The sequence below is a fragment of the Nicotiana sylvestris genome, chromosome 1, assembly GCF_000393655.2.
Source record: "Nicotiana sylvestris chromosome 1, ASM39365v2, whole genome shotgun sequence".
NCBI classification, from domain to species: Eukaryota; Viridiplantae; Streptophyta; class Magnoliopsida; order Solanales; family Solanaceae; genus Nicotiana; species Nicotiana sylvestris.
This window is the reverse complement of record NC_091057.1, coordinates 39,416,992-39,440,866: the sequence shown is the minus strand read 5'-3', so window position 1 is coordinate 39,440,866 and position 23,875 is coordinate 39,416,992. Positions and strand designations below refer to the sequence as shown.

The window sequence follows — 23,875 nt, the reverse complement described above, 5'->3', positions numbered from 1 at the left end:
ACTTAAAGTGCTTATAAGCTGAAATTTGATAAGTTGGGGGACCAACATATAAATTTTGGCTTATTTTTGACTTATAAACACTTTTAATTTTACCAAACGCGTAGATAAGCCAAAAAATACTTATAAGCCAATTTGATTAGGTTATAAGCTTAGCCAAACACCTTCAAATTCATGATTCAAAATTCAAATTATTTACTCCATTAACACAGAGCGTGTCATACACTTCCCACAATTGCAAGTGGAATTACTGCCCGTCAAATTCAAAGAGCCTCAAAGAGTAGATTGGACATTGCACTGCAAACCTCCCCCCTCCACTCCCACCGCCACCACCCACCTCTTCTCTCCATCAAGCCCTAGCGTTTCGTTTGCTCTTTTCTTTTTTCAATATCAAAATTATGATTTTCTATGCATAAATTTTGTGGATTTTACAGAATCAAGAATAATCTTCAAAGGTTTGTTCGTTTTCTATGATTCTATCATTACATTATCGTTAATTTTCATTTGATTTATATGAAAGGCTCCTTTGTTTTTCCTGCTTGAAATACAATTATTTCAACTAGGTAAGAGAAATCTTGAATTTTCAGATTTTCATGTTTCCTTTCTAATGGGGTTTTCCCTTATGTTGGTTATTGGTATTTGCTAAATTTCCCTTTTTTTACTTATATATAGTGATTTGTTGTCTGCAGTAGTATCTTGTTTATAAAAGGTTTAATCTTTAGGGTTACTATATTATTAGGTTTTTCTTTCCTGCTTGAAACACAATTAATTGAATTGGGTAAGCAAAATCTTGAATTTTCAGATTTTTCTGTTTTATTTCTAATGGGATTTACCCTTATGTTGTTTATTGGTATTTGCAAATTTCGTTTTTCCTTACCCTTTTCTGAATTATAACAAGTTTATGAATGGACTTGGGAGATAGTGATATTGTCTGCAGTAGTATTTTGTTTATAAAAGGTTTAATCTTTATGGTTATTGTGTGATTAGGGTTTTACTGCTAAATTAATACCAAGGATAATTGTCTTGTAGGTACAGGTGGTTTCAAGTGTTTTCTATCAGCAGTTTTATTGGATACATTTAAGCCCACACCAACTTATTCGAGCTGTTCTTGTGATTGTCTTTCCTCCAACTTTACTTCTGGTATTGTAACTTGATTCTGCACCTTACATGATATCTGTGCTAATTTTTGGTTAGTTAAATTTGTCCACTGATGCGATATGTCTACTTTTGGCTGTTTGTGCAGATTATGGATCATGTGAACAGCGATAGTCAATTCGATGTTCCTGACACCCCTAATAGATTAGCTGCTAAGGATCTGAATGTGAGGAGTCGTGTCAGCACGGAGAGTGGTTTATCGACATCTGGTCATTCAGGATATGGAAATATTGCTGGTGAACGGAATGAGAATCAAGTTTATGTTAATGGTGTAGGAAAAAGAAGGCTGTTTATGCGTCCGCCAAAAGGTATCAATAGTTCCATGAAATCTGAATTCCATGCGAATTCATCAGCTTCCGGTTTGGGGAATTCTATCCCTTCAAGAAATGGTGTTCATTTTACTAAAGTTTCCTCCATTCCTAATTCCAATGAGAAACATAACTTGCACCTTTCCAAAAGTGAAAACACAGATTCAAAAAGTCAAAAGTCTTCTCAGCAAAACTACCCTGTCGTAGACCTGACAAACAAAAGTGGGTCGGCACATGTATTTGTTAAGGCTCCTACAGTTGGAGCACATAATGGTGGTCAAGTTGAAAAATGTAGAACACGATCTGCAGCAATGAATGAACACTCTCATTTGCACAAGATGACTCCGTTCATACCATCCAGCATTACCAACAAAGGAAAGGAAACTGATGGTTCAAGTTCTAAATCTCATGGAGAAAAGGATTCTGCCATTGATACGCAGCTTGGACCTCGAAAAGATGGTTCGGCATCTCTTGTTTACTCACCCAGAGTAATTGGGCAGAAAAGATTGGTTCGAAACGGATGTATATCCCCGCATAACATAGCTAAGGCCAAAAAGCCAGCTGTGAAGGAGGACAATGGTGTTTTAACCCATGGGCTAACTGGTACAAGTCTTATGGCATCAACAGCGGTTACAAGCTTAGATGGTGCAAAAGAATTGATGTCTAAAAATGGTATCTCTAGTACATTAAAGGGTAAGGAGGTGATAACGCACTCTTCTCCTTCAAAAGAACATGAAACAGCACATCCATATAGCAGGTGCGTATTTGGTGAATGCTGTCTAAATATTCATAGAGAGACAAATTTAATTCTTATCTGAGAGCAGTTTAGTTCAAATTTACTTGGCTCTCCAAATTGGAAAAGAAAAAAAGAACTTTTCTTTACATCTTCTATGACATAGTTGTCAGAGAGACTAACTCAATCAATTCCCTGCTGAGGGATCTATACTTTGAAGGTTTATGGGGAGCACAGTTTAGCTTGTTTTCATGTGTGGATAGATGCATGGGTTCAACCAGCTGTAGAAAATGATGCATCCATATTCAGATATGCATTTTGACATATTTTTGTTTTGCGTAAACTTATCCAGGAAAAAATATCTGTGTTGTGTGTAACCCTGTTTTGGCTTAGATGAGATGTCTCTAAATGCTTGCTGCATCTTGTTGTATGAGATATTACTACTCCTTTGTTCATAAGTATTGTCATGTGATGTTATTATAGTCATTCTTATTCCTGTGATTTTACTTTATTAATCATAATCATATCTAAGTTTGTGCGAACCAGTTTTCTACCTTTGTCCTCTCCTTATCCATGTTATAAAAGATTTGCAATTTAGTTAGGTGATTTTAGTCGCTTCACCATTTGTCATGCTTTACAAGTTACATTTTCTTATCTATAGTGTAGAATTGTAATGTATAGTAAGCTGCTTACTGTTTTCCTTTGAATTCGGTAGCTTAAGATTCTGGGTTCCTTTTCTTTTGACTGTTACCTCAATGATTAACTCATGTCCTGATAAAGGTCTCATCAGATTTTTTTTCTTTCATTTTATCCTTCCAGAAGGTTGATATCTGTTGATGAGAAAGCAAAGGAAACGAGTGATTCCAGTAGAGATGCGTCCAGAAGCTTTGATGAATCAGGTGGATGGAGAAGTACACGTAACCGTAGTGGGAACATGAACTTGTCTTTGTCCAGTGCGCACAGGACCTTAGATAAGGATAGTGCCTGCTTTGTCACTCACTCCAGTGGGAGTAGGGTGACGAGAAGAGATGATGCAAGCAATGATCACGATTCAGCTTCTATTAGACACGTTTCTGGTGAATCTGCAGAGCCAAAGGAATCCGTTCTTGGACCTCAGCGTACTGCAGTAAACACAGTTAAGAAAAGACTAAAGCAGGGACCTGCTGCAAGCAGCCATGGTGAATGTTCTACATCGGCCTCTGATGATTTAGACATCATTTTACTTGCCTCACCTGAAAGTAGGATTAATACAAGGTCCACCAGAAACAGAAATCATGTTAGTATAGGCGTAGAATCGGTGATTGATGTGGACAGTCCCTCCTCTACCATAAGATATGAAGGCTCTCATGTTGTATGTAGCAGTAGTAGGAATGATGATGCTAGAACCAGACAATTAGAAGCTGATGAAAGGCTGGCACGGGAACTCCAAGAACAATTATATAATGAGGTGCCTTCCTTAGGCGTTGGCGAGGTTCGACTCTTTATGGAGCATGTTTTTAGCTGTTCTCCATCAATATTTAGCTGTTCTTGTCTTCCACACATAGTACCATATCCCTTTATCCATAGATAATATTTGGAATGTTTGAGAAAAAAAATTCAAATAAGTCTTTGTTCTACAATCTGGTCCATTATTTCAACTTCAACTTGAAATAGAGAATTTGAAGTTTGAAAAATCGGTTTGAGGAAGGAGTATTTCAAGTGAAAATAATGCTTTTCATGCACAAAACTTCAAAATTTTTTCCAAGTGAAATTCATGTCCAAGCACAACTTCTTCCAAATACCCTTTTCAACTACAATCTCAAATACTTTATTTAAACTTCAACCAAATTATCCAAACGCCTACTATTTTCTGATGGTTTTGCTTTTCTTTGCAACAGATCAATGGAGATGTAGCCTTGGCTTTAGCGCAGGAGGATCTCCTACATGCTTCCTCTGGGGGAGAGAATCAATTATCCAATCTTGTATGTTGGGTTTCATTACATTTTATTGTCCTCTATGCTTTACATCACTTCGTAGTAAAACATGTGCTACTTAGGTCTAATATTGACTTTGACATCTGACTTTCAATGATTTATACATTATGTTCATGTTTGGGGGCTTTATTATGCGGACTGTTAATTAAGAAGTTATGTTGACTTTCAGTTGAGCTTGGTAATAGTCATAATAATCCTCCTATTCAACTACTTCAACCATTTCTAAGCACCTCATATCTTTTTCGGAACTTCCTCTAGGGGCTGTGTACTTGTTATATGTACCCATTCTCTTGAAATTTTTTACACTTGAATGTGCTCATGTTGGATATATAGCTGTGATCAACGATCATGAGAGTTCGTAATTTGGGTTGTAGCTGTGCAGATTGATTGTTCTTTCTTTGTTATATAACTTTGACTTGCAGCAGATTGAAATTCAAGGTTTTCATTTTTATTTTTTTAAAAAATTTGCTGTGATTGCAGTATCACCTATTTTATGTGTCTTTCTCTTTGAATTTTCTAGTCTAAGCGTGATCTTAAATACATTAGTTTTCAAAATGTGCAAAAAACAAAAGACCTGTAATTCATATTCTGTTTTCATCCTTTAAGAATGTGCCTTGATCTCTGACCGAGTTCTTTTTCTTTTTCCTCTTTTTGTCTTTTTTTCTTTTTGGGACGTGGGGATGTTGTGCAGAGTGGATCATTGGTTGCAAACATACGCAGACGACAATCAAGAAATGCATCCATCACATCTCGCAGAGCTTCTCAAGCTCGGGCTTCCTCATCAAATAGAATGTCAAGGTTGAGGAGCCGTTTCCCTGGACAACCTCGTACAGTCTCATCTTCTAGAGGAAGAAATTCACTATTTCCTCCTAATATGGATGTGGACATGGTATTTATTACTTACATTTTTCCTCGTGACTTTGGTCGCTAATAAAACATTTAGTCTGCTAAAGTTGTATTTCTTGTTATTTTCATGCTGTTTGTGTTCATTTGGCTTTAAGTAATGACTTTTTGTTTCTAAGCTATTTAGGTTGATTCTACAGTAGTTTGTGTTTTAGAAGACCGAGATGATTAGTGTTAAGCAGCTGTGTCATATATTAGCAAAGGAAGAAAGAAAGGACGGGCTATGGAAAATTGAATCTGAGCCGCCTCAGTTTGAGAGTCACTAGCCTATAGAGTTATAAGCAGTCAAATAGAAAGAGAGAAATAGAAAGGTACCTTGGAAATGACAATCACCTACGTTTTCTGAATCTGCTGGAATACCTTAGTCTCCGGTGGTCTTCATTCCAACTTCATCGACCATTAGGCATCATCCTTGTATGCACATCTTGTTCTTATATTATGATTTATCTCCTTTGTTTCCCTACTTTCCAAAAGGACATTTTAAAAGATTTGATATATTTCATTGAAATGTGGAGCAATTATTGCATTATGGGTTATCTTTCCCTTTTGGATGTGTGATTACCCTAGATGGCATCATTGTATGAGTTTGAATGTGTACAATGAAATCCTACTTTGATGTGGGGTTCTTTTATTCTGAATATAAGATTGATATAAATGGAGAGTTAGCTAATTTCATTTAATTCTTTGGTTTGTCAACACATAGTTAAGAAGACAGGATTTGATACAGAGGAGAAAAACATCGCACTTCTTTCTTTTATCTTGATAAACATAAAGAGATCTCATGTTATAATCCTTAACAAAGAACAAACGATTTTCTGCATGCATTTTCTGTTAAGAGAACATCTGTTATGGGACCACAAGCTCACTTAAGCTCTTTATTATCATCCTCACTTGTGTCCTGATTGGTTCTTCCGGTCTCCACCTTTCTGTCTTTGCTCCTTCTGAAAGAAACCCTCACCTCTTCCCATTAAAACTTCAGCGTCAAAGAGATGCTCTTTTCACCTCTCTTATTGAAGGACTTGTTTTAACAGAATGATTAGAATGGGATTTGGGTAATTGCTGAGTATATTTTTTTTTTGTGGGTCCAGCAGTGAATGTGTAATTTACTTTTTCTGAATGTTGCAGAGGATGCATATATTGGAAACATTAGAGGCTTTTAGTAATATGGATGTTGATGGTAACCTCCTTCAGACACAGCGTGACTTCAATGAGTAAGTTTTTATGACTTCAATGAAATTAGCTTGTGTTGCATCAAAATGTAAAAGGAGGCATGGTGACTCAGCGTTCAAAGCTCTGAAACGTATTTTTTTCAATGATATTACTAGAAACTCTGAGGGGTCGTTTGGTAGGGTGCATATGAATAGTGCTGAATAGGGTGTATTAGTTATGCTTGCATTAGTTATGCTGACATCAGTTATGTTGACATATTTCTTATCCAATGTTTGGTTTGATATATTAAAGCATTGCACAATTTCTAAAAGAATTGTTTGTTTACAAAAATACCCTCATAACCAGTCCATCACTTTATCTTTTTAAAAGAAACATATGTTAGAGGAATGTTTTTATATGAAAAAGGTTTTAAAAAATTATTTGATTTGTCTACCTTTGAAGTATAGAACTGAATATTTATTTATAAAAAAGGAAATGTGCTAAGTATTTATTTATCAACTAGGGATGTAATTTTATTTTCCACTTTCTTGGATTATTAGGCAAAGAAAGTTTGAATTAAAAAAAAAAGGAAATGAGTTGATTATAGGTGCATTCTAGTACGTATTAGTAGAGTACAGATTTATAAATTTACAATGATGAAACTGGTGGAGGATAGATATAAATAGCGGGAGCAATTTCAGTATCAAACTTTACATCAAACTTGCATTAATATAATAGCATATTTTAATCAAGCATGAATTTTGAAGGCAATTTTATCTTTAACTAAGCTAATGCATGCATTTAAACCCATTGCATTGTTGGTGAGAGAGGAGGCCTCTTTTCCATACTCCTCGATCTGGATTCCTAAGGCGCCCACGAAGGTATGCTTTTTTGCATGGCTAGCGGCGAGGGGAGTGATTTTGACTGCTGAGAATCTGCGAAAGAGGGGAATTACACTTGTTAGTTGGTGCTATATGTGTAAAAGCTCAGGGGAAGAAGTTGATCATCTTTTGTTGCATTGCCCCGTGTCCTCGGCTTTGTGGAGGGCGATCCTGAACCTTTTTGGTGTTCAATGGGTGATGCCAAGCACTGTAAAGGAAGGTGTGCTTTTTTGCATGGCTAGCGGCGAGGGGAGTGATTTTGACTGCTGAGAATCTGCGAAAGAGGGGAATTACACTTGTTAGTTGGTGCTATATGTGTAAAAGCTCAGGGGAAGAAGTTGATCATCTTTTGTTGCATTGCCCTGTGTCCTCGGCTTTGTGGAGGGCGATCCTGAACCTTTTTGGTGTTCAATGGGTGATGCCAAGCACTGTAAAGGAAATGCTATATAGTTGGGCCGGTTTTTTTTGATGAAGTAAGTTGTATATTAATTAAAAGGCATCCAGAAGATGCAATGATTACAAAAGAAAAGGAGATATCAACTCCTAGGGAGGACAAAAACCTATTACAATACTATGGAGCTGATAAAGTCCAAGAAAAGGTCAGGGTTATACACAGGGGTGTGGTTTACCCAGCAAAAAAGTAAAACTAAACATCTAGCCTTAAGTTTGTGTCTGGCAGTTGAGATGCCATCAAAGCATCTTTGATTCCTCTCTGTCCATATGTACCACAAAATAACAGCAGGAACCATAGACCAGATTCTTTTGATGGACTTATCAACTTTCCAGGAGCTCCAGCTCACAATGGCATCCCTGACATCCCTAGGCATAGTCCAATGTAGACCAAAAAGTGAAATAAATATTGACCAAATGTCTGCCTCAACTGTACAGTGGAGGAACAGGTGATTGATTGTTTCATGATTGCTAAGGAACATATGGCATCTGTTGGCTAGTTGGAAACCCCTTCTGAGAAGGTTATCCTGAGTTAGACAAGCACCCTGTAGAGTTATCCAACAGAAACCACTGACCTTAGGGGGAATTTTTATCTTCCAGATCACTTTCCATGGCCACTGGTCAATCAAAGCTTTGTTAGAGCTCAAGTTGTAATAGCTTCCTTTGACTGAATAGGAACCCCCTCTACTGTTGCCCCATTTAAGTTTGTCTCTGTCTTGGTCGTTGATGGAGATGTTCTGGAGGCTGCCAAGAAGAGCTAGCAAATCCTCTATTTCCCAATCATTTAGGTTTCTTCTTAATCTTGGGCTCCAAGTGTTCTCCTCCCAGTTTTGGGCAACTGTAGAGTTTGGGTTAGTTGCAACTGAAAAAAGTGTTGGGTAAGCGTCCTTCAAAGTACTTTGACCATACCAAGGATCCTTCCAAAATAGGATTGTGTTCCCCACTGCCAACCTGGAGAGTTGTATTAAGAGTGAAAGTGTTCCACAGCTTCCTGATACCCTTCCAAAATAGCTGGGCCGGTTTCCGTAGAAGAAGAAAGCAAAAGGCGTGGAAGTTCGCCCCGTTAGCTCTCATGTGGATAGTTTGGGGGGAGAGAAATAAGAGAGCTTTTGAGGGGATTGAGTCTCCTTTTTCACATCTTAAGAATAGTCTTTTATCTTTGATCGCTTTTTGGTGCACTCATATAGCCCCTATTTGTATAGAAGATTGGGCGTCTTTTGTAGAAAATCATGTTCTGATGTAAATTCTCTACTTTTTGGTATACTTCTTGTATACGGGAGTTCTCTCCCTTTTGATTAATACAATTTACCTTATCAAAAAAAAAAAACCAGTGCATTGTTAATACAGGGTGCTTCATGGAACAAAGCATACAGAGTAAACATATATGAAATGACAGGAAACATGTTTCTTTTTGAATTTCCAAACAGATTCATGGCAGAGCAGATTGTGCAAGGAGACCCACTTTAGCAGATATAAGGCGATGGGCTAGTGCTTCATGGAACAAAGCATACGGAGTAAACATATATGAAATGACAGGAAACATGTTTCTTTTTGAATTTCCAAACAGATTCATGGCAGAGCAGATTGTGCTCCAGCTCACATATGCTTTGTTCCGTATGCTTTGTTCCATGAAGATCTTTTGAATTCTCAGGAAGACCTGATTACATTTTAGCTTGCAAGTTAAAAGCTCTCAAGGGCAAGCTAAAAGGTTGGAGCAGAAGTTACGAAGGCAATTTGGGACTGCAGAAATCAAAAATGCTAAGTCAACTAGCAGATTTTGAGACAACGCAACAACTAAGAGCGTTGACAGAGGAGGAATCAGTCAGGAAAGCAGCCACTCTAATGGAGATTGAGGTGCAACTCAAGAATGAAGAATTTGCATGGAGACAAAAATCAAGAGCTTTGTGGCTCAAAGAAGGGGATAGGAATACAAAATTTTTCCATCGGACTGCAAATGCACGCAAGAGAAACAACAACATTGACCAAATAATGATTCGACATGAAGTAATCGAGGATCCAGAAAGAATAGAGAACGAGATTATTGAATTCTACAAGGAGCTATACACAGAACCTGAACAGTGGAGACCAACAGTCAATTTCGAAAATAGTCCAAGCATTTCTGAATCGGAAAGGGAGTCTTTACAGAGTAACTTTGAGGAACAAGAAGTGCTGAGCAGTCTGAAGATGTGTGCAAGTGACAAGGCTCCAGGTCCAGATGGATACACAATGGGTTTTTTCAGAAAGTGTTGGGACATTTTGAAGGAAGATATCATGGCGGCTTTTAACAACTTCCATTCACAGGAGATGTTTGAGAAAAGCTTCAATGCAACATATATAGCATTGATTCCAAAGAAGACAGGTGCGAAAGAATTGAGAGATTTCAGACCGATCAGTCTGATAGGGAGCTTCTACAAACTGCTCTCAAAAGTCTTTAACTGAAAGACTTAAGAGGGTGGTTGGGAAACTTGTTGATGCTCAACAAATGGCGTTCATCAAAGGAAGACAAATAATTGATGCAGTGATGATTGCCAATGAAGCTGTGGATTCAAGAATAAAAAAGAAAGAACCTGGAATCTTATGCAAATTGGATATCGAGAAGGCCTATGATCATGTGAACTGGAGCTTCCTACTAAGAATGTTAGAACAAATGGGTTTTGGGCAAAAATGGATTAGATGGATGAAATTTTGCATATCTACTGTGAAATTCTCCATTCTTATAAATGGAGGTCCTAAAGGTTATTTTCACTCACACAGAGGTCTCAGACAAGGTGATCCTTTATCTCCCTTTCTATTCATCATAACCATGGAAGGATTGAACAATATGATCAAAACGGCTAAAGTCAATGGATGGGTTAAAGGCTTTGAGGTAAACAGGAGTGGGGCTAACAATCTAGAGATCACACATCTCCAATATGCTGATGATACTCTAGTCTTCTGTGATGCTGAAAAAGACCAACTTAGATTCTTAAGGATCATTTTGGTTTTATTTGAAGGAGTATCAGGATTACACATTAACTGGAGAAAGAGCAATATTTTTCCCATTAATGAAGTTAACAACATGGGGCAACTGACTCAGATATTGGGAGGAGAAGTTGGGTCCCTACCAACTGTTTACCTTGGGATGCCTCTTGGTGCAAGATCCAAATCAAAAGAAATCTGGAATTCAGTCATAGAAAAGTGTGAGAAGAAGTTGTCAAGATGGAAATCGCAGTACCTATCATTGGGGGGTAGGCTAGTTCTAATCAACTCAGTATTAGACTCTCTACCTACTTACATGATGTCTTTGTTCCCAATTCCAGCAGGCATTTTACAGAGATTGGACAAACTCCGAAGAACATTCATTTGGCAAGGCAATAAGGAGAAAAAGGTCTTCCATTTAGTCAATTGGAAGACATTATGGATAAAAAACAAGGTGGATTAGGATAAGGAATTTGAAGAACCAAAGCAAGGCTCTTAGAATTAAATGGTTATGGAAGTACTCTAAAGAACCCCAATCTTTATGGGCCAAAGTGATCAAAGCAAAGTATGGTGAAGAAAACAACTGGGTGTCAAAAAAAGTCAGTACATCATATGGAGTAAGTGTGTGGAAATCCATCAGAGAACTTTGGCCAATAATGAAGAATCACTCCTCCATAAGAGTGACCAACGAAAGGAACACATCTTTTTGGAATGATAACTGGCTAGGAATGGGAAGCTTAAAGGAAAGATACTCAGATATGTTCGATTTAGCACAAAACCAGCATAAGACAGTCGCTGATATGAGGAGTTGTCAAGGATGAGAAATAGCTCTAAGAAGACAGCTGAATGACTGAGAGATAACAAGATTAACTGACCTCTACAAAGAGCCGGAAACATTTACAGGACTACAGGAAGGTTTGGATTCAATATGGTGGAAGAGGCACAACAAAGGGATTTACCGAGTGAAGGATGCATATAAGATTTTGAATCATGATAATCAACAGGTAGACACATGGCCTTGGAAACATATATGGAAAACAAAGATTCCATACAAGGTAGCCTGCTTCACTTGGCTACTAGCAAAGGAGGCGGTTTTAACCCAGGATAATCTCATAAAAAGGGGAATTTCTCTGTGTTCAAGATGTTTTCTGTGTGGGGAAAATGCAGAAACTGTCAACCATTTGTTTCTACACTGCAAGATTACAGACCAACTATGGAAAATCTTTATTAGTCTTAGGGGTATTTCTTGGTCAATGCCATACATGATTAAAGATGTCATTTATAGCTGGGAGGAAGCTGGAGCTGAAGCAACTAGCAGAGATAGATGGAGGACTGTTCCGGCATGTATTTGGTGGACAGTCTGGAGGGAAAGGAATACTAGATGTTTTGAAGACAGAAGCAATTCACTGCAGAAGATCAAACTCAATTGTATTCTTCTATTTTGTTTTTGGTGCAAACAGATGTACACAGAAGATACATTGACAATCATAGACATACTAGGATCATGCTAGGTCTCAAATTAGAATATCTATAAATTCTCTCTATGTAAATTTGGTTTTCAGTGCAACCTATGTACTGATTTTTATAATATATACAATAGTTACCAATTCAAAAAAAAAATACCATGGATTCCTATGCATTAGTTATGCATAGGATAATACCAAATAGGGTGCATAACTAATGCATAAGATCAAAAAGTGTACCAAACAAGGTACTATTATTAATACACAAAACTAATGCATGCATTATTTTATCTAATGCATCCTACCAAACTACCCCTAAGTAAGATAATTTTATTCTCTCTGAAGTTAAGGTGCAAGGGTATGTGTCATCCGAGGGAATGAACTAATCTATGTACTATACCTTATCAAAAAAACTAATATATGTAATATTGTCTTCTTTGTTCTTTACGTTATCTACCCTTTTACTGGCGAGGTCATCTCATTTTTTAGCGTGTTGTTTTGGACAAGATGTATATCGTGCTTTCTAACATGTCCTTCCCTTCTCTGGTTTAGGAATGACTATGAAATGCTATTGGCTCTTGATGAGAACAACCACCAACACGGTGGTGCATCTGTACGACAAATCAACGACTTACCACAGTCAACAGTTCAGGTAACTAGGATCTCCTTGTGTTATTGAATTCTTACCCAAGATTAACACTGTTGTATATCCTTGACATTCTTACTATAGTAAAGGAGCACACATGCAACAGTTGTGCGCAATACAGGCATCCATCTGTTATCCACACTTGGAACATCGTTGCGAGGGTAGAGCATAGATGTTGGTTTGCCTGCGGCTGCTTAAAGCCGTGAGTAGCTGGAATTGCATTGCTTACCCTCTTTGGTTCCTTGCAGAATGAGAGTCTTCAAGAAGCATGTGCAGTTTGTCTTGAAACTCCTACTGTGGGGGACGTGATCCGCCATCTTCCTTGCTTACACAAGTTTCACAAAGATGTAAACTTCTGGATTTTCTTGCTGATTATTTTGTTTTTTTGTCAACGCAACCAAATTTATAACCCCCATTGAACTTACTGCAGTGCATTGATCCATGGCTGAGGAGAAAAGCATCATGTCCAGTTTGCAAGTGTTCGATAACATAACCTGCTTTAGAGATGATATAGTTGGCATGTTTTGGCAGTTGCAGCTAGATTCTGATATAATCTTTTTGTTTCTTTGGAGGTTGATCAGAACAAATGCCTTATTTTGCTATATAGTTTTCTGCAATTACTTTTCTATGCTTATTTTTCTAAAGATGCATAATTTGATGTTACATTTAACGACGGAAAAATGGAATAATTACCAAATACAAATGTTCGATTCTATGAGGAGGTTGATGAGCGCATACTAGTTGTTGGTGTGTACTCTGTACGAAGTAGTCGGATGAAACTTCATTTTGAATTTCCTACGTTCAAAGTTATCTGAGATGAATATGAGTTTTACGTTGACGAATTAGCTATTGAATTGATTAAATATTATAAAATATATCTTTGCATGCCAATTTGTTTTCCTCCACAAAAATTCAAGACCATCATCCATTTGTACTTCCTAATTTTCAGCGAACATGCATATTGGAGGATTATTGCTTGGCGTGTCCCCAAATGAGACTGGTCTTAGCTGAACGTTCTCATAATTAAAGATATTTATTAAATGGACCCCTTCAGCTCCTTTTTCTCCATCTCTTCTCTTCACCAAGAACACCATAATTCTTCAATTTTAGAAACTTAAAATTCTTCTTTGGGGTTGAAAATTCGAAGTTAACTTGAGTGTTGATTATTTATGCTTAAACTTCTAATTTAAACACTAATGTAGTAATTTATTTTTAAGATCTCAAAACTCCATTGTTGGTTTGAAATATTTAATCAATTATAAAGTGTTGAAGAAGACAAAGAAAGTCTTCTTAAATATGTATTATTTGACTAAATTGATAATTGAGGATCGTTTGTGTTAGTGTTTGAAGACTTTGTGTCAAATTTGAGATCATCTGAATTAGAGTAATTTGATCTAAATTAAAACTAAAAAATCGAACAACATTTTATTGAGCAACACATAAAAATTATGCTACAAACTTTAATGAATAATTTAACAGATAGGTCGATTGTTGTGATTACGCCAATCTGCTAAATTTGGTAAACCATGCAAGTAGTTGTTAACTTGTTATGAACAATTAACAATATAGGTAAAATAAATATAGCATCAATTCTACCGGAAAGTCCCTAGAGAGCTGCAAGATTTTGGAGGTTATTTTTCAAATAAATCTAAAAATGGACAATTTTAAAGATGCTCCGTTATAGGGTCATTCCTATCAATCACCCTAATTTTAACTGCTTGTCTCACACACAAAATTGTCTCAAGTCTTTGTAGCAAGACTTCAAATTGGACAAAAAGAAAGGGGAAATTGGAAGGAAAGATGAAATATGACTATTAACTGATCCAACATATTCCCCCAAACACATTCCATTGTTTTCTCCAATGCATAATAAGAACTACTAGAAAAGAGTAGTTTCTTTTATACTACGAATGATCTTTTCTGATTTTGAAGGAGACGAGACATATGGAATACTGAAAAGCAATACATTAGACTTTCGGAATATTGGAACACAAAACATATAAAGCATACCATGAAACACCAAAGCAATTCTCAAAAGTACCAAGGCCAATCCAGCCGACAACTGCAAAACCAATGCAATTTTACAACCTATCTTTTTCCAAGAAAATGTCTCAAAGCTTACTATGATTTATTGTTGTTCCTTCTCTGTAAATATTATTAAATGAAACGACTATCGTGCATCCCTACTGTTTATAGAGCATCTTTAGATAAAAGATTGTGGCTTCCAATTTTTCGCGCATTGCATAGCTCATCACAGGAGTCTCCTCTTTCAAAGACAGCAGCTGCCCCCATTCCAGTGCCTGTTGGGGATTGCAAAAAAAAGTTAACATCAGAAAAAGGTTGATGAGACATTCTATTTTCAGGGTTTTGGGCGCCGAGAGGTGGGAGGGATCAAAAAGGGAGAGAATTGAACATACCTATGCACATGGACACCACACCGAATCGGCAGTCCTTTCCACGACGTTTCATCTCGTGCAACAGAGTTGCAACACATCGTGCTCCTGTTTTGACATAGAGAAGTATCTCATGAGAATGATCATTCAACACGGTACGTTAGCAATCAACACGGTACGTTAGCAAAGAGAAGCCCCATATGTACTCAAACAGGATTGATCTGATAGATTGTTGTTAGAGCTGATAAGATAGAGCAAAAAGGTACCGTCCCATATACCTATTGATCAACTGACTGACGACAAACCACTGTTAAACTCACAACAAAAGGAATGTAGTACAACACATGTTCATACATGAAGCTTATAATTCACCCCCGTGATTATTATTCTATGAAATGATCTAATTTACCTGTAGCACCCAAAGGATGCCCAAGGGCCATTGCCCCTCCGTTAACGTTGATCTTCTCTGGGTCAAGTTCCAGCTTCTTACGGCAGTAGACATATTGTGATGCGAATGCCTAAACAAGAGCCATAATTAAGAAGCTGCACGAAGCGTATAAGATGGAGAGCTGATGAATTTATGTAGATTACCTCATTTATCTCAAAGAGATCAATATCTTCAAGTTCAAGGCCTGCGGACTTGACAGCAGCAGGAATTGCAACAGCTGGGCCAATTCCCATAATAGCAGGGTCTACACCCACGGCAGCAAAGGTCCTGCATGAACACTGGGTGTTAGTTCTCATTTAAGACAAACACCAATAATAGAATAAAGATGCAAAAAGTATACTGTCGTCAGCTGACTAAGGTCAAGGCATGAGAAGGAGGACTCATGACGAAAACCACTAACGTGGAGAAAACCAAAAGGCACTCACTGCAAGTAACGTTACTACAGACCTGAATACACCAAGGATAGGAAGTCCCTTTTGCATTGCAATACTTCTTTTCATAAGAAGTACAGCTCCAGCACCATCAGTGACTTGGCTAGAGTTCCCTGCAGTGAAGAGGAAAACTTTATTAACCAAACTCAAAATTAAAATTACATTACAGACCCAAAGACTACCAAATTACCAGCAGTAGTAGTTCCACTCTTCTTGAACACTGGCTTTAACTTTGCCAAGTCTGAAACAGAGGCATTTGGCCGTATACCATCATCAACAGAGATCGTTACCGGTGTCTCATCTCCGGTTTTTGGATCAACAATCTTAAACAGAAGACAGCCAAAAACGTAAGAGGGCAGTTGATATAGCTATGAATGGATACCTCACTGATTAAAATGCAGACAGGGATATTACCTTTGTGGGTACAGGAATTATTTCATCTTTGAATTTTCCGGAAGCAGAGGCTGCAGCAGCCTTACGATGCGAATCAACCTAGCAACAGAAATAAAAGCGAGATGAGAATATACGCCACATAGACATGATCATAAATTGAGGGGTCTATTTAAACTTACTGCAGCCTGGTCTTGTTCCTGCCTTGTCACACCAAAACGATGTGCTACATTCTCAGAAGTAATACCCATAGGAAGAAGACAGTCTTGAGCTTGTGCCATCATCTTAACCTGAGATCAAATGTTACAGGTTATGCTAATCCTTCCAATAGAACTCATCTCTAAAGAAAATAAGCCTAACAATATAAAACAAAAGAATACATATTTTTCATAGAACAAGGGGCATACTTTTGGGTTGACTGATCCTTCCCAAGCCATTGGGTTTGTGGTCATAGACTCCAATCCGGCACCAATACCTGAATTGTGGGAGATAAGTTGTCCAAACATTAGAAATGAGAGAGAAACCGTATCCATGGGATAGAAGGAAATGGCAACACACCAATGTCATAAAATCCAGCTTTAATAGCTGCAGCTACATCAGCAACTGCTTGAAGGCCTGATGAACATTGCCGGTTTACAGTTCTAACTGGCACAGTTTCTGCTCGAGAGAAGAGAAATGAGCATATATTGGAATAAGAACCTCATACATGAAATGACGAATTTCATGTCATGACGTACTAATAAACCTACCAGGAAAACCAGCATAAAACGCAGCCATCCTGCACTCGCTTGCTCTCTGAGAACCTGGGGCCAACACGGTGCCGACAACGATATCCCCAATTTCACTAGGGCTCACATTAGTCTTTTCCATCAATGCCTATAGAGAAGATTAAAGGAAGACCTAAGGGTAAATATCTTTGTTGATCTTGATTAACATCAACACACGACAAAGCTCAGTGTGACGCACCTTTAGAACTGGAGCAAGTAGATCATCAGGATAAGTATCCTTGAAGCCTCCTCTCTTTGCTTTGCAAAGAGGAGTCCTATATGCACTGCAAGGAACAAAAAGATTCTCACGGTAAGGATAAAGTCCATTGATCCAAGAAAACCACATATATCATATCAATGAGAAGTTAAACAAAATCATGAAAGTATGAAAAAGCAAGAGAACAGTGCAAAGGTGCAAATCGGGTGAACTCAAAAGCTGAATCTAGAGATGGTTATCAACTATAACTACTTACGCGACTATGACGACATCATCTCCAAAGACAGAGGTCCTTTGGTAAGCAGCACTGTCTCCAGCAGAGCATACAGATGCCTGGTTTAAAATTGAGAACGTAAATAACAAAAGTATAATCTATCTCTCTTTTAGGACACCAGATGTTTGAAATTAAGACAAACCTATTCACCACTCAACAAAGTAATGGACGTTGACAGCGGAAGGAGTGTTCAAGAACAAACCAACTAACCGAAAATACCTAGAGACTAGTATAGTATAACAATAAACATGTCACAAACTTAACTGAATATTCCTGTATACTGTAGTGACTAAACATCTAACGAACATAGTTTTGAACAGGATTAAACATAACAAAGGCACATCCACCATCAGACATGAAGGATTTCAGCACTTTTTGTCCCTTAAATATTATCTGCTTCACACAGTCGGATTTAAAACTTCCTCAGATTTTACACTGATCAATCGTAAAAATATTTCCTAATATCTAAAAATAGAACTCAGCAATGAAACTAATAAATCACGCTTTGCGTCCATTTTATACACATGTATTCTTACTACTAATTTGTAAGTTTGTAGACATTCAAGAGAATTGAAGAAAAAGAACAAAGCAAGTAGATTTTACAAAGAGAGACGCTACAACCTAATTGGGAAAGAATGAACTTGAAAAGATTGTCATCCATGATAGGCTTTTCTTTTCCAATTATTTTACTCCTGACTGTTTTTAACTGCGGGCAGAGTCTAAGAAAGAAATACAGACATTTGAAACTTGTCATTAAAAACAAGCCATATAGACATTAGTAGGGCTACAAAATCGTCTCATTAAGGGTATAATCAAGAGTTTAAAGTTCCATTTCTTCTGAATGTAGAAATTTGTCATAATTTTTCTGACACAAAAAAAGAAGTATCACATAAATTGGGATAGACGGAGTATCCATTACAACTATACCAGAGTTCCACTCCAAATAATAAATGAAATTAATAAGTCATCAGATCTGCTGGAAAATAATATTTCTACTAATGGCAAAAAAGCACACGGAATAACTCTGATCTTGACCCCTCCCAAAACATGAAAACAATTAATAACTTCTTATATCCTCAAAATTCAACCATATACCCTCATAAAAACTACTCAACTACCTATCCACCAGTCTCAAAATTTCGCTCAAAACATATACAAAAACATAACTTTAGCTCAAAATTCAATTTACAGATCAAAATCCACCATACCCACATAAAAACAACTCAACGACCTGCCCACAAGACTCAACCTTTTAGCTCAAAACCATACACAAACCCAATAAAACCATGTACAAAAACATAACTTTAGCTCAAAACTTGAATCTTCAGATCAAAATAAAAAAGACCACATCAAAATCAATCAATAAAACAATGGAACAAAACATACCCAATAAATCAAACTGAAATTCAAGAACAAAACAAATTGAATTCAGAATTGAATGAAAACAAGACTTGAACTGTAGCTCAAGACTTCAATCTACAGATCAAAATAAAAAAATATCCACATCCACACCAAACAATCAGGAAAAGAATAATTCAAAAAATACCCAACAAACCAAATTGAAATTCATTTATAGAACAAACTGAATCAAAGGTTGAATTGAAAAGAAGAAACAAAACACAGCCACCAAAAATAGAAAATCAAGAAACAAAAACAAATCAAAAATAGAATTTTGTTAAAAAAGAAAAAAACAAACACACCAAAACACTAAATTGAAATTGGAAAAAAGAACTCACAGCAATGGATGATTCAATATTTTCCAAAGAAGAAGAAGTTTGAGAAGGACGAAGGTGTTGGAGAAGAACTCTTTGTCTCTCAATTGCTTTCTCCATTTGATCTCAAGATTATTTTTTAGTACAAATTACTCTAAAAATTGATTAGGATATTTTTGAGCTAGTTTTCTACTTCGTGTCTGCTTATATAGGGAAAGAGGGTCGGTTTGTGTATTGGGAGTTGCAAAAACGTGAAAGTTTATCTAGAAAGGATGGGTATAATGAAGAATTTCTTTTCTTTTTTTGGTGCAAATAATGAAGAAAGATAAAGTTGGTGACGCTGTGCTGATATTTTTTCCAATTCTGGGGAGGTAAATGACAAATTTTCGCAATTATTTTAAGTCTTCAAACTACTCTTTTCAAGCCACTGACATACACGCGCCAGTTCTCTCGTTTGTAAAAATCTACACGCATTGAAGTATATATCAAATTATTAGAATAAATACAAAATATGTGTCTCATATAAGTTTTTTTTCACATTTAATCATAAAATTAAATAATATATATTTTTAAATATTTTATAGTTAAATTTTAATTATTATTTGTAAATATCACATACAAATAAATATTTTTTTTCTTGTTTGATTGTTACAAATTATTGATAAAATTCTTTTCCAGAATAATTTTCAAGCAATATGTTTCAAATTATTTGGTATCATTTGACTAAAGAGGAATTTAAAAAGGAATTAAGACTTGTAATACATTAATCTTTATGCTCAAATATCAAACGTATCATTTTATATGATGAAAGATGGTTGGTTGATCACAAGTATCAAAAGCATCAACGCGATATACGTATAATTTAGAATTTTTGCATATATTTCATCATAATTAAATAAATGAACTTCGTAATTTGTTCTAATTCAAAAGCTCAATTAATTACTGTTAGAGAAATTATAAAAAAAAATGATTCATGCCCATATTTCTATTGGCCGTGTTATTGTGTTTTACAAATTCATCTTCTTCTTTTTCCTTTCCTTGTAATAATTCTAATATTTAGAAGGATAAAAGAAAAGACAGATATATAAATTGAAAGTTGCAACACACGCGCCATTAGGAAGAATGATGAAAGAGGACATAGAGATGCGTGCCGAAGAGAGAAATTAAAACGGGTTTTCCTCATCTGAAAGCTCACCAATTACGTATCTGTCCAGTCGTTAAATTAACGGCTCTGATTTACCAAATTATTTGGCGAACTAATAGATGATGATGATGTTGTGGCAGCTCTTTCTTTTTCATTCACATGGTATTATGAGAATTTTGACCATTTTAGCCGGTCAACTTGATACTTTTAAGTTTAAAAAAAAACGTTAAGAAAGTAATTTTGAAGAAATATTTGCGTAAAAAAAAAACGTTAAGAATGTTATAAAACCATAAAAGTAGAAGAACAATATTGCAGAGAAAGAGAGAGGAAATCCTTATTGAATTTTGGGATGATTTACAATAAGGTAAGACCCCTTTATTTATAGAGGAAAAATGACTTAGCCACAAAGTAAAACTCTCTACAAGATACACATTCATTCTGAATAGAATTTTATTCATAACACTTCCCCTTAGTGTCTACTCGATAAGTAATGTGCCTCGTTAAAACCTTAACTAAAATAAAACCCAACGGGAAAAAAAAATCTAGAAAAGGAAAAAGAGTACACATATCTGATAATACGCCTTTTGGTTGCCTCGTTAAAAACCTTTCAAGGAAAACCCAGTGGGACAAAACTTTGTAAGGGAAAAAGAGTGCAACGCGCATTAACTCCCCCTGATGAAAGCATCAATTCACATCCTTGAGCCTTCACATCCCGATTTTGTACACTAGCTTCTTGAAGGTTGACGTTGGTAGAGATTTTGTGAACAAATCAGTCATATTATCACTTGAACGAATCTGTTGCACATTGATATCACCATTCTTTTGAAGATTATGTGTGAAAATAACTTTGGTAAAATGTGCTTTGTCCTATCTCCTTTTATGAATCCTCCCTTCAATTGAGCTATGCAGGCTGCATTGTCTTCATACAAAATTGTGGGTAACTTGTCACATTTCAAACCACATTTGTCTCGAATAAGATGTATTATAGACCCCAACCACACACACTCTCGACTTGCTTCATGAATAACAATTATCTCGGCATGATTAGATGAAGTAGCCACAATTGATTGCTTAGTCGATCGCCAAGATATGACAATGCCTCTACAGGTAAATACATAACCTGTTTGAGACACTGAGCCTTGTGTGGGTCATATAAATACCCAACATCAGCATAACCAACAAGATCAAGACTTCAATTATTGCCATAAAATAAGCTCATATCGGTAGTCCCTTTTAGATACCACAATATGTGTTTGATTCCATTTCAGTGTCTCCTTGTAGGAGCAGAGTTATATCTTGCTAAGACATTAACTGAAAAAGTTATGTCAGGCCTTGTAGTATTAGCAAGATACATTAGTGCACCAATTGCACTAAGATATGGTACTTCAGGACCAAGTAGCTCTTCATTCTCTTCTTGAGGCCGGAATGAATCCTTATTCACATCAAGTGATCGAACAACCATCGGAGTACTTAATGGATGTGCTCCATCCATGTAAAACCATTTCAATACCTTTTCTATGTAGGGAGATTGATGAACAAAAATTCCGTTTGCCAAATGTTCGATTTGCAAACCAAGACATAATTTTGTCTTTCCGAGATCTTTCATCTCGAATTCCTTCTTTAAATAACCAATTGCCTTTTGGAGTTCTATAAGAGTTCCAATAAGGTTTATGTCATCAATATATACGGCAAGTACAACAAATTCCGATGTTGTTTTCTTTATAGAAACACATGGGCAAATGTCATCATTTATATAGCCTTCCTTTAATAAATATTCACTAAGACGATTATACCACATTCGTCCTGATTGCTTTAGACCATACAACGATCTTTGCAATTTGATTGAAAATATTTCCCGGGACTTTGAATTATTTGCTTTAGGCATTTTGAATCCCTCGGGAATTTTCATGTATATCTCATTATCAAGTGAGCCATAAAGGTAGGCGGTAACCACATTCATTAAATGCATGTCAAGATTTTCATGGACTGCAAAACTAATGAGATAACAAAACGTTATAGCATCCATAACGGGTGAATATGTCTCTTCATAATCGACACCAGGCCTTTGTAAAAATTCTTGTGCAACAACGCTTGCCTTATATCTTTGTACCTCATTTTTCTCATTTCTCTTGCGTACAAAAACCCATTTATATCCAACAGGCTTAACACCATTAGGTGTTTGGACTACAGGCCCAAAAACTTCATGTTTTGCAAGTGAATTCAATTCTGATTGGATTGCTTCTTGCCATTTTGGCCAATCAAGTCTTTGTCGACATTCTCCAACAGATTGAGGTTCAAGATCCTCACTTTCTTGCATAATGCTAGATGCAACATTATATGCAAAGACATAATCCACCACTATATCCACTCGATTCAAATTTGTCTCAATATCGATTGGATTTATTGATAGTTCCTTATTTTCTTGAGTCTCGGGCTTAGTGGTTTCCTCATGAATCTTAGAATTTATTAAATCGTGGATTTCTTCGTAAGATTCTTTCGTAGTGTCATTTTGATCATTTGTTTTCCTTTTTCTAGGATTTCGATCCTTAGAACCTAATGGTCTACCACGTTTTAGGCGTGCTTTTGACTCATTAGCTATGACACTAGAAGATTGTCCAACATGGACATCAATACGGATTGGAACATTCTCTGAAAGGATATGTGATTTTGTTATCCTTTTCAAATCCGTAAATGCATCTCGCATTTGATTTGCTATTCTCCGCAAATGGATAATCTTTTGCACCTCTTTTTCACAAATAGAGGCACGTGGATCAAGATGAGATAATGATGGATTTTTTCACAAAATTTTTCATTTGATTTCACCAACTTCTCCCCCTAATTTTGGGAAAAGTGTCTCATCGAATCGACAGTCTGCAAACCGAGCAGTGAATAAATTCCCCGTTAATGTTTCAAGATAGGGAATAATGGAGGGCGATTTAAACCTAACATATATTCCTAACCTTCTTTGCGGACCCATTTTGGTGCGATATGGCGATGCTACAGGCATATATACTGCGTATCCAAAAATTCTTAAATGGGATATATTAGGTTCATGACCCAAAACTAATTGCAACGGGGAATATTTATGATAATTTGTCGGTCTGAGACGAACTAGCATTACTGCATGCAAAATGGCGTGACCCCAAACAGAAGTGGGCAACTTCGTTTTCATGAGTAACGGTCTTGCTATCAATTACAGACGTTTAATTAAAGACTCTGCAAGACCATTTTGAGTGTGAACATGAGCTACAGGATGTTCCACTTTTATCCCAATTGATAAACAATAATCGTTAAATGCTAGGGATGAAAACTCAGCAGCATTATCAAGTCTAATAGACTTAATTAGATTATCGGAAAATTGTGCCCGTAATCGAATTATTTGTGCCATTAATTTTGCAAACGCGAGGTTGCGAGATGACAATAGGCACACATGGGACCATCTAGAAGATGCGTCTATTAAGACCATAAAATATCTAAACGACC

General features: G+C 36.5%; 2 protein-coding genes across 4 annotated transcripts; one reads left to right on the top strand and one right to left on the bottom strand.

The window, feature by feature from the left end:
• Positions 1-285: 285 nt before the first annotated feature.
• Positions 286-13,334, top strand: LOC104232817 (uncharacterized). 3 transcript variants are annotated; one of them, XM_009786098.2, is made up of 10 exons: positions 287-452; positions 1,033-1,137; positions 1,241-2,217; positions 3,013-3,664; positions 4,071-4,154; positions 4,858-5,055; positions 6,195-6,280; positions 12,523-12,622; positions 12,865-12,963; positions 13,047-13,334. In XM_009786098.2, exons 3-10 carry the CDS (start codon positions 1,244-1,246, stop codon positions 13,107-13,109), a joined length of 2,256 nt encoding a protein of 751 aa, XP_009784400.1. In that variant the 5' UTR covers positions 287-452; positions 1,033-1,137; positions 1,241-1,243; the 3' UTR covers positions 13,110-13,334. The 3 variants fall into 3 exon arrangements, with proteins under 3 accessions (XP_009784402.1, XP_009784400.1, XP_009784399.1); XM_009786097.2 differs by having other exon boundaries at positions 1,027-1,137; XM_009786100.2 differs by lacking the exon at positions 13,047-13,334 and having other exon boundaries at positions 286-452; positions 1,027-1,137; positions 12,701-12,960.
• Positions 13,335-14,563: 1,229 nt separating this feature from the next.
• On the bottom strand, positions 14,564-19,501 carry LOC104232816 (3-ketoacyl-CoA thiolase 2, peroxisomal). Its single transcript, XM_009786096.2, has 14 exons — positions 19,273-19,501; positions 17,519-17,595; positions 17,245-17,329; positions 17,028-17,154; positions 16,837-16,935; positions 16,686-16,753; positions 16,461-16,568; positions 16,303-16,380; positions 16,079-16,211; positions 15,905-16,001; positions 15,601-15,724; positions 15,419-15,527; positions 15,034-15,117; positions 14,564-14,916 (listed from the first exon to the last, which is right to left on the bottom strand). Exons 1-14 carry the CDS (start codon positions 19,366-19,368, stop codon positions 14,807-14,809), a joined length of 1,395 nt encoding a protein of 464 aa, XP_009784398.1. The 5' UTR covers positions 19,369-19,501; the 3' UTR covers positions 14,564-14,806.
• Between the last annotated feature and the right edge of the window lie 4,374 nt (positions 19,502-23,875).

Coding starts and splice junctions, on each gene's coding strand:
- LOC104232816 (XM_009786096.2), bottom strand. CDS start 19,368: ATGGAGAAAGCAATTGAGAGACAAAGAGTTCTTCTCCAACACCTTCGT. Junction 17,596..19,272: donor ATATTGAATCATCCATTGCT/GTGAGTTCTTTT, acceptor ATTTTAAACCAG/GCATCTGTATGCTCTGCTGG. Junction 16,002..16,078: donor GAGTGGAACTACTACTGCTG/GTAATTTGGTAG, acceptor TCTTCACTGCAG/GGAACTCTAGCCAAGTCACT.
- LOC104232817 (XM_009786098.2), top strand. CDS start 1,244: ATGGATCATGTGAACAGCGATAGTCAATTCGATGTTCCTGACACCCCT. Junction 2,218..3,012: donor ACAGCACATCCATATAGCAG/GTGCGTATTTGG, acceptor TTATCCTTCCAG/AAGGTTGATATCTGTTGATG. Junction 4,155..4,857: donor AGAATCAATTATCCAATCTT/GTATGTTGGGTT, acceptor GATGTTGTGCAG/AGTGGATCATTGGTTGCAAA.